Raw genomic sequence first — 12,185 nt, forward strand, 5'->3', positions numbered from 1 at the left:
TGGCCGCGAAAAGAGTTGGGGCGGTACGCTTTGCGCGAACCGCTGAGCCGGGCGAGATCGTAAAACGCACGCACACCCAATGCACCCGAGCTCATTAAATAGCACACCATACACACTCGTGCATGGACCACACACACACCGCAACACACGATGCACCATGCTTTCATGCGCAGTATAATACACCACACAATACACCATATACTCGTACACAGCACACACCCGAACACGCAGCATCGTACACGTCGTGCAGTAGCGCTCACAAACACTACACCACACAATACACAGTACACTCATACATACACCATTCATCCATACACCATACATTACACTACATACACCACACAATACATATACCATACATACATTCATACATACACCATACATTACACTACATAAACCACACAATACACTCAAACATACACCATACATTCATACATACACCACACAATACATATACCATACATTCATACATACACCATACATTACACTACATACACCACACAATACACTCAAACATACACCATACATTCATACATACACTATACGTTACACATACACCATACATTACATTGTATACACCACACAATACACAATACACTCATACATACACCATACATTACACCATACCCCCACACAATGGCATCATGCTTTCATACAACATACATTACACATACACCATATATTACACATACACCATATATTACACATACACCATACATTACATTGCATACACCACACAATACACAGTACACTCATACATACACCATACATTTATACATACACCATACATTACACCATACCCCCACACAATGGCATCATGCTTTCATACACCATACATTACACATACACCATACATTACATTATATACACCACACAATACACAGTACACTCACACATACACCATACATTCATACATACACTATACATTACACATACACCATACATTACATTATATACACCACACAATACACAGTACACTCATACATACACCATTCATACATACACCATACATTACACATAGACCATACATTACACCATACCCCCACACAATGGCATCATGCTTTCATACACCATACATTACACATACACCATACATTACACATACACCATACATTACACATACACCATACATTACACCACACACGCCACACAATGCACCAACATACGCCGTTCGCTGCTAATTGGCGGTGATGTCACCACGGCGCTTCTTGTGCCAGGCTAGGTGCACCTTGAGGCCACGTAAAGTGTCATATGCCATCACGTTACACCACAAAGACAAAGATCCACCGTATAGCCATAAACATACTTTTGGGGGCAAGTGCTGTTAGCGAGCACCTACGAAGGCCGGAACGGCACGCGAGGGGGTGGTGTGTCTGGAAGCCACACCCGGCCGCCTTTGTCTCCCCAACTGGTGATGTTTACACACCGCAGCAGGTACAGGCACTCATTTAACGGTGAGTCGACCTAGGGGAGGCCTAGGACTGGTTGCGATATCAGTCACTGATGTTGGCCGTGAGCGAGAATCGAAATTGTGCCACCGGGTTCGTATATCGCGTAGTGCGCTAACCACTGCGCCACCGTTCCTCGCTGCATCACACATGCACAATACACATCAACATGCTACACGCAAGCATCCCATGCGCAACATAACACATGCACAATACACATCAACATGCTACACGCAAGCATCCCATGCACAACATCACACATGCACAATACACATCAACATGCCACACACTAGCATCCCATGCACAACATCACTCATGCACAATACACATCAACATGCTACACGCGAGCATCCCATGCACAATAGAATAAGATAAAGATCTCCCACGTTGCCTTTAAAGACGCTTTTGGGGCAAGTGCTGTTATCCAGGACCTATGAAGGCCGGCACGGCACACACAGGGGTGGGTGGGTGGCCAGCACCATGCCTGTCCGCCTTTGTCTCCCCAATGATGATGTTTACACATCACACCAGGTACTAAATGAATGCACAACACAATACTGTATAGTACACGTGCCGTGCGCAGCGGGATACACAATTACTAATACACAAACACCAAAATAACACGCATCATACACAGCACAATTCATAATACATGACACACACAATGCAATGTAGTAATGGCCACACACACAGACACAAAATACACAAAAACCCACTTAAATGCACACATAAACAAATGCATACACACATATACAAACACAATAGACGTGAAACAATAGCCGCAACCTCGTGCCAGGCTAGGTGCACGTGCTGCACGGGACATACACAGGTGTTATAGGTGAACCGATTTGCATATGACACGTATACACACACAGGTACACAATTATATAGACACATAAGCGAAGCTAAATCCGCCGTATAGCCTCCAGAGAATGTTGGGTCAAGTGCTTTGAAGGCCAGAACGGCACACGAGGGGGGGGGGGGGGCGGCCAGCTCCACCACCACGCCCGGCCGCCTTTGTCTCCCCGGTGCTGATATTTGCATACCGCAGCAGGTACTCATTTAAGGCTGTGTCGACTTAGGGGAGGCCCAGTGCCCATTCAGATAGCACTCGGCACTGATGCTAGCCTTGGACGGGAAGGGAATCGAACTCGGGTCGCTGGGTTCGTAGCGCAGTGTGCTAACCACTGCGCCACCGCTCTATACAATGCATAGGGACACACACACACACATAGATACACATAACAGAGACAACACGTAACACATTACGTCCATTCGTACACACATACAAACACAAGGGTGCATGCAAATGGGCATACACATAAAGACACCGATGAACACATCATAAGAATAATCGACAGACCTCCATCCATCTTCCGCTGTACATAAATACACACGCAGATACATATACATGTAGAGATACGTGTAGACACAAAGACAAAGGTCCCCCGTATAGCCTGTAACAGACTGCTGGGGCAAGTGCTGTTAGCGAGTAGCACCTATGAAGGCCGGCACGGCACACGAGGGGGTGGGTGGCCAGCACCACGCCCGACCGCCTTTGTCTCCACAGTTACACGATACACACAGCACTATACACAACACTCAACACACACACACAATGGATAAACACACACTCATTATGTTTATCCCCACTTCGTTAAGTTCTTCAATAATTCCCTGAAGCTCATTACCATGTGCTGCTATGATGATTATGTCATCAGCGAATCTTAATGATTAATGAATACTTTATACATATTTACCACACCGTAATACACACACACTGCACTACACACACCACACTACACTATACACACTAGACTACACACAACACACTACGCACACTACACACACTACACACATTATACACCCCAAACTACACACACACACCGCAATAAACACACTGTACTCTATACCAAGCGCTATAATACACTACACAACACACAACACGATACATGCACAGCACACATAACGTAGTCAACTACTGCGTACACAATGACTCCACAATCACCACATACACACACCCCACACACACACCACACACACACACCCCACACAATCTCCCACTAAACTAATACGCCATATTACACAACAATATTCACTTCCTACGCCACAATATACACCCCCTACACGCTACCCACACGGCACCACACAATCACCACATTACACACACACATCACCCTCCACTAGACGTGACAATCAGTAGGACACACACACCCTTATCCGCTTGCCGCAGTCGAGCCGTATCCCTCTACCTTGACACACACACACACACCCTGACACACACACACCTTGACACACACACCTTGACATACACACACCCTGACACAAACACACCTCGACACACACACCGATACACACACAGACACCTTGACACACACACACACACACCCTGAAACACACACACACCTTAACACACACACACCTTGACACACACACACCCTGACACACACACCTTAACACACACACACCCTGACCCACACACACACACACCTTGACACACACACACCTCGACACACACACACCCTGACACACACACACCCTGCCACACACACACACCTCGACACACACACACCCTGATACACACACACACCCTGACACACACACCTTGACACACACACACACCTTTACACACACACAAAGACAAAGCTCCCCCGTGTAGCCTGTAACAGACTGTTGGGGCAAGTGCTGTTAGCGAGCACCTATGAAGGCCGGAACGTACACGAGGGGGTGGGTGGCCAGCACCACGCCCGACACACACACAACTACACACATGACACACACCAAACTACACACACACACCAACCTACACACACACACACACACCACACACACCAAACTACACACACACACATCACACACCAAACTACACACACACATCACACACCAAACTACACACACACATCACACACCAAACTACACACACACATCACACACACCAAACTATACACACACACACCACGCACACCAAACTACACACACACATCACACACACCAAACTACACACACACATCACACACACCAAATTACACACACACATCACACACACCAAACTACACACACATCACACACACCAAACTACACACACACACATCACACACCAAACTACACACATCACACACACACACCAAACTACACACATCACACACACACACACCAAACAACACACATCACACACACACCAAACTACACACATCACACACACACACCAAACTACACACATCACACACACACACCAAACTACACACATCACACACAGCAAACTACACACATCACACATCACACACACCAAACTGCACACACACATCACACACACACACCAAACTACACACACACACATCACCCACACACCATCCAACACAACCTTCCTGGGCTCCAACATTTTCGCCGCATGCTCAACCTTGACCCAGACACACACCGTGTGTGTGTGTGTGTAAATATATACACACACAGACATCACGCAGACACCACACACACACGCACACCTATCGCACACACCAAAAACACCGCACCTCTCACGGGCACACCTGGAGTACAAAGACAAAGATCCCCCCCTTCCAGTATAGCTTCAACAGACGTTTTGGGGCAAGTGCTGATAGCGATTGACACCTATGAAGGACAAAGACCCCCCGTATAGCCTCAACAGACTGTTGGGGCAAGTGCTGTTCGCGTTTAGCACCCGCTATGAAGGCCGGCACGGTAAACGAGGTGGGTGGTGTGGCCGCAACCACGCCGGACCGCCTTTGTCTCCCTCGTGGCGATGTTTACACACGACCGCGCGAGGTACTCATTTGAGGCTGAGTCGACCTTGAGACGCACATCCCTCCACATCACACACACACACACAAAGATCCCTCGTGTAGCCTTTAACAGAGTGTTGGGGGAAGTGCTGTGAGCGAGTAGCACTTATGAAGGCCGCACAATAACAACACAACACACAATAAGACAAAGACCCCCCTCCTCATAGCCTTAACGTCACCAAACACCGATCACGACAGGACCACTCACAATAGCACCACACACCCCACATACACCACACACACACACACAACAAAGACAAAGATCCCCCGTATTGACGCAACACAGTTTTGGGACAAGTCCTGTTGGTGTACACCTATGAAGGTTGGCACGGCACACGAGGAGATGGGTTCCCAGAACCACGCACCCCACACAACACACCCAACACACACCCAACACAAAATAACACCACACAATACCTCCACACAATAATACCACGCACAATAACACCACATACGCACACCAAAGATAAAGGCACAACACACAATAGCACCACACACACCACATCCCACACATCACGCTCACAATAACACCACACACAATCACTCCACACACAATAACACCACACAACACATCCCACACAATAACTCCACTCCCTACACAATAACTCCACATCCCACACAATAACTCCACACACAATAACACCACACATCACATCCCACACAATAACTCCACACACAATAACACCACACATCACATCCCACACAATAACACCACACACAATAACACCACACATCACATCCCACACAATAACACCACACACAATAACACCACACATCACATCCCACACAATAACTCCACACACAATAACACCACACATCACATCCCACACAATAACACCACCAAACAATAACACCACACACAATAACACCACACACCACATCCCACACAATAACACCACCACACAATAACACCACACACACCACACCCCACACATTAACTCCAATCCCCACTCCCCACACAATCACCCCACACAATAACACCACCACACAATAACACCACACGCATCATCACCATCATCACCACCACTCACGCCGTGGCCACACACCTCTCGCGGGCCCACCTTCTCGCCGCATGCCCACTTTGAGGCACTTCTTGAGGCGGCAGTACTGGCACTGGTTGCGATGGTGCTGGTCGATGGGGCAGGTGCGCGCCGCACGACACGCGTAGTTGAGGTTACGACGAACGCTGCGCTTGAAGAAGCTCTTGCAGCCCTCGCAAGTCAGCTGCCCGTAGTGCTTGCCGCTCGACTTGTCGCCGCAAACCACGCACTCCGCGTTCTGTTGCTGCTGCTGTTGTTGCTGGTGTTGTTGTTGTTGTTGATGTTGTTGCTGTTGTTGCTGCTGCTGCTGCTGCTGATGTTGTTGTTGTTGATGATGAGAGGCGGACGTGGACTTTGACGACGAGGACGACGAGGAGGAGGAGGATGATGATGATGAGGATGATAATGAGGAGGAGGATAACGAATCGACGCTGCTCACGTTTCCGGCAACCGTGATAGCTGCCTGCAGACTTGAGGATTGCTGCTGCTGCTGCCCCAGTAATAGCGAGGCACTTCCAGACACGGATGCTGATGATGCTGCTGCTGATGAAGATGATGATGACGAGGATGAGGTCTGCGTGCCGTTACCGTTCGCGATAGGAGTTCCGTTCGGAGGTTCTCGCCATGGATTTCCGACCACCATTGCCATAGCGAGTGCGGGAACGCAAAACTTCTCCTTATTCTTCTGCTTGCTCGAGATCGGCCCCCCTCTGTGCGTGTGTGTGTGTTTGTGTGTACGTGTGTGTGTGTGTGTAGGTCTGTGGGTGGGTGAGTGGGTGGGTGAGCGGTGGGTGAGTGGGGTGAGCGGGTGGGCCGGTTGGCGGTGTTTTTGGAAGAGAGACTTTGAAAATGAGAAAAGAGTCAAAAGAAGATATGGAGGTGGAGCGGACACAAAAGATGACCTTTACCGGAATTAATTAAATATATTTCACGCGAAAACGAAGAAATCCACACACCCACCCACCCCCCTCGCCGCACTTCCAGAAGCGAGAGACCGGGATGAGATGGATTCTTCACGAACAGGGATGGCCTTCAAGTTGGAGGAGGACTTTTTTACGCAAGCTGACATATTTGCTCGGCTCCGGACACAACGACCACCGCTTAATAACACCGCCACCATCACCGCCGCCAAGCAAGCGAGCGAGCGAACTACGTGGCGAAACTCGCTCGCGGCTGCAGCAGGAACAGATGAAGAACGTCAATCGGAGACGGAGCCGGGTGCGTGAACGCCATTTACGAAGGACATAAATAAGTACTGTTGTATACTGCCATGGTGCGCACGTGTGTGTACTGTTGGGATGCCGTGTGTGTGTGTGTGACGGCGCGTGTTTGATCACGGATCGCATCCAGGACGAGATGCCCCAACGCGCAGCTTTCGCGGTGGTTGTCCGATCACCGAACAGTGAGGGGGGTTGGGGGTTAGGGTCGGGGTTAGGGTTGGGGTTAGGGGTGCGGGAAGGGTGGTGGGATGCGGTGGGTGGGATTTACAACAAAAACGACCCCCCACCGCACACACGCACGGACGCATCACGCGCCAACCACCCCCACCACTCTGCTCACTCCTCCTCCTCGACTACCACCACCACCATCATCATCACCCATACCTCCCGCCTCTCTCTCTCATGCACACACCACCACCATCGCCTCTCTCCTCCACCACCATCATCGCCTGTTCTCTCTCTCTCCATCATCATCACCAGCTATGCCTCCCACTTCTGTCTTGCACACATCACCACCATCACCTCTCATCCATCACCACCACCTCTCATCCACCACCACCATCGCCTCTCATCCACCACCATCGCCTCTCATCCTCCACCACCATCACCTCTCATCCACCACCACCATCACTTCTCATCCACCACCACCATCACCTCTCATCCATCACCATCACCTCTCCACCACCATCACCACCACCTCTCATCCACCACCACCATCACTTCTCATCCACCACCACCATCACCTCTCCACCACCATCACCACCACCTCTCATCCACCACCACCGTCACCTCTCATCCACCACCATCACCTCTCATCCACCACCACCATCACCTCTCCACCACCATCACCACCACCTCTCATCCTACACCACCATCATCACCTCTCCTCCACCACCACCACCATCACCTCTCATCCACCATCGCTCCTTCTATCTCGCCACCACCATCACCACCATCCCTCCTCCCCCCTCTCTCACACACACATCGATGTCTAGCGCACACACACACACACGTAGACTAACACGCACATATATAAATGTAAAGACCAACCGTGTAGCCTATCTATACTGCTGGAGCAAGTGATGTTAGCGAGCACTTATTAAGGCCACAACAGCGCACGAGGAGGTGGCGTTGCTAGGATTTCGCCCAGCCGCCTTTGTCTCCCCAGTGGTCATGTTTACACACACATATACATACACGCGCACATACATGTACACACACACACGCGCGCGCGCGGGTTTTTGACAACCGAGAGGTATAGGTTGTGCGGAGGAGGTTTGCGTGGTCTGGGGACTATTTTCTTCTTAAAGGGCACGGGGCAAGTGTGTTGACGCGTCTCTCTGTGTCTACTGAGCCCATACTATAACAGCGTTGTCTTCACGTGTGTCCGTGTGTCTCTCTCTCTTGCTCGGATGTCTATGTGTGTGTGTGTCTTTCTGTGTGTGTGGGGAGCGGTTGTGGGGAGCGATAGTGCAGCAGTTAGCGCGCTGCGCTATGAACCCGGCGACACGGGTTCGATTCCCACTCACGGCCAACACCAGTGACGATTATCTGAACTGGTCCCGGGCCTCCCCTAGGTCGGCTCAGCCTCAAATAAGAACCTGGTGCGGTGTGTAAAATATTCCGCATTGGGGAGACAAAGGCGGCCGGGCGTGGTGTTGGCCACCCACCCCCCTCGTGTGCTGTGTCGGCCTTCATAGGTGCTCGCTAACAGCACTTGCTCCAACAGTCTGGTAAGGCTATCCTGGGGATCTTTGTCTGTTGTGTGTCACTTCTCTAAGTTGTGGTTTCTTCCTGTTTCTCGGCTCTGTGTATCTCTCTCTCCGTCTTTGTCTCTCTTTCTCTCTGTGTATTTCGATGGTGTCTAAATTACACGTTGACCGCTTGCTATACGGTCGTTTTGTTCGTCTTTCTCGCCCTTGTGTCTCCGCCGTCTTTCCGTCTCTCGCTTTGATGCTTTTTCTGCGCCTTCGTTGTTACCACCAATACCCCGGTTTACGTCCAGGATGCGTTCCTGGAAGTTGCGACGGCGAATATCGAAGCGACGTAAAACATCGAAGCGATGTACAGGGTAGCAGGAGGTGGTTGGTGTTGGTGGTGGTGGAGGCTGTTAGTGACGTAAGTGTGGGGCTTGGGACGACGCAAATCAGGTCGACGTGTTAATTAAGTGGCGACGTGTTTGCGAAACGACGTGAACGGCTGGGGGGGGGGAGACGTAAATCTGTATCTGCTGTCACTCAATTGGGATAATCGTCCGGCAGACGAATATCCCAGGTCAGTATTCTTAGGTTTTTTCGGTAAAGTCACATAGGTAAAAAATTAAAATTAATTAAAGTAAAAATAAATAAAAATAACAACGTTTCGGAGGCAATACAAGCTTCCGTCTTCAGGTGGAACGTCGTGATTTTGTATTTTTATTTTATTTTACTTTCATTAATTTTAATTTGTATTTTTTACCTACGTGACTTTACCGAAAAAACCTAAGAATATGAATCCTTGCAGTCACGAAAGCTTCAAATCTAGAATCCCAGGTCAGTCTTCAGATGAAACTCACCCTGGCATCTTGAGTTCTTACCTCGTTAACAAGAATCAACTTGGAACGTATCTCTCTCACACACACACTCTCTGGATATATTCCTCGGGGTTTTTGCCGATATTTTGTGGATACGAACATTTAAATTGTGCTTTCACTGTTACAGGCCATTGTCAACCTCACCGCTGGATAGATGACTTCACGTGCCGTGCTGTTTGACCACTCTTCAATTGGAGGAACCCACGATAGGGTCAAGATTTGTGAACTCGCTACTGATGCTAGCCGTGGCCGGGAAACGAACTCAAGCAGCCGGGGTTGAGAACAGTGCGCTCACCGCTGCGCCACCGCTCCTCGCCTTTCTTGGCCCAGTAGAATCGCGTCACTTGCTCGAATAAGGGCTGTGGATGTATTCTAATAACGGGGACTTGTAGATTGTGTAACGCGTTACATTGCTGGCTTCCTGAAATGTCGTTGACTCGTTTTGTTAACCCTGGAGAAAAGAGGATGATGATGGTGATGATGATGAGGGTGGTGGCGATGGTGATGACGATCGTAGTCACGATAATGAATACAACTAAAAATGGTAGTGATAGTAATGATGATGGTGATGATGATGGTGGTGATGATGGTGATTATGATGGTGGTGGTGATGATAGTGATGATGGTGGTGATGATGGTGATTATGATGGTGGTGGTGATGATGATAGTAATGATGGTGGTGATGATGATGGTGGTGATCGTAGTCACGATAATTGTTGAAGCTAAAAATGTCAGTGATAGTAATGATGATGGTGATGTTGGTGGTGGTTGTAGTATTGATGGTTGGCGTTGGTAGCAACGCGTGGAGCGGTGGCGCTGTGGTTAGCACGCTATTCATCCTGCACGACCAGCGTGGTGAAGTATGGTCAAACAACCGCCCTCCCCCCCCACGAGCGACACGGAACGGGGAAGGCCTTCGCGGACCAGTGGATTATTTTTTCAGGTCTTAAAGAGTTTCTATAATACACAACAACAAAAAGTAGTCTCTCTCTCTCTCTGCCCATTTGTCTTCTAATCTCCATCTCGCTTTCACGTCTCTCCTCTCATCCCCTGTTTTGGGTTCCCCGTCTCCGCTTTGTTCACCCCTCCACCCAGGCCCTGCTCTATTCTCTATTCACGCCTCTCTCTCTCTCTCTCCCTCCGTGTCTCTGCGTCTTAACGAGTCTATGGGTTCTCAGAGGCACTGACACACACGCACACCACGCACACACTGATCAAACCGAACAAAGACAAAGCGAGTAGCAACCTATGAAGGCCGGCACGGCACACTGGGGGTGGGTGGCCAACACCACGCCCGGCCGCCTTTGTCTCCCTCGTGGCGATGTTTACACACCGCACCGGGTACTCATTTGAGGCTGAGCCGACCTAGGCGAGACACAGGAACGGTTCAGATAGCCGTCACTGGTGTTGACTGGCCGTGAGAGGGAATCAAACTCGGGTCGCCACGTTTGTAAGCGCGCACACACTAACAACAACAACAACAAAGATCCCCCGTGTAGCCTTAACAGAATGTTGGGGTAATTGATGTCAGCGAGCACCTATGAAGGCCGGCACGGCACACGAGGGGGTTGGTGGCCAACACCACGCCCGGCCGCCTTTGTCTCCCTCGTGGCGATGTTTACACACCGCACCAGGTACTCATTTGAGGCTGAGTCGATCTAGGGGTGACCCAGGGTCGCTACGCCACCGCTCCCCCCACACACACACACATACGGATGCACGATATCACACACGAACTTTGACACAAAGCAAATGATGTACACACGCACACACACAGTGACAAATCCACAGGAGATCGTTATGACGCACGCGATTAAATGCGAGTAAGTTACGCTTCAGAACCGATACCGATCGATTACCCCCGTCTCTCCCCACTAAATGAACATGCACACGCGTACTTACAGTACGTGTTCACGCGTTCACTTCGTGTACACAGCTGTTGTCGAACGGGGGGGGGTGGGGGCTCAAGCGTCAGAACGCAGAGCCGACAACGCTGGATCAGCTCGGTTCGAATCCACCTCTCATCCGCCAATGACTGCACACAACAACAACACAAAAATAAAACAAACCCTCCATTAAATTTGGCTTCTGAATTCTAGATTTGAAGC

At 49.7% G+C, this 12,185-nt stretch overlaps 1 protein-coding gene across 2 annotated transcripts in view; it reads right to left on the reverse strand.

Moving 5' to 3' along the window:
* LOC144949302 (nuclear receptor subfamily 2 group F member 1-B-like) overlaps window positions 1-7,823 on the reverse strand; it is a 33,909-nt gene extending 26,086 nt beyond the window's left edge. Inside the window, exon 1 of one of the 2 annotated variants that reach the window (XM_078879253.1) lies at window positions 6,307-7,823. In XM_078879253.1, the coding sequence (XP_078735379.1) occupies window positions 6,307-6,934 (628 nt within the window). In that variant the 5' untranslated portion in view covers window positions 6,935-7,823. Of the gene's footprint in view, window positions 1-6,291 lie in introns of both variants that reach the window. The other variant, XM_078879252.1, reaches the window with a different exon arrangement.
* Window positions 7,824-12,185: the final 4,362 nt, after the last annotated feature.

This window comes from Lampetra fluviatilis, chromosome 53, assembly GCF_964198595.1.
Source record: "Lampetra fluviatilis chromosome 53, kcLamFluv1.1, whole genome shotgun sequence".
NCBI lineage: Eukaryota > Metazoa > Chordata > Hyperoartia > Petromyzontiformes > Petromyzontidae > Lampetra > Lampetra fluviatilis.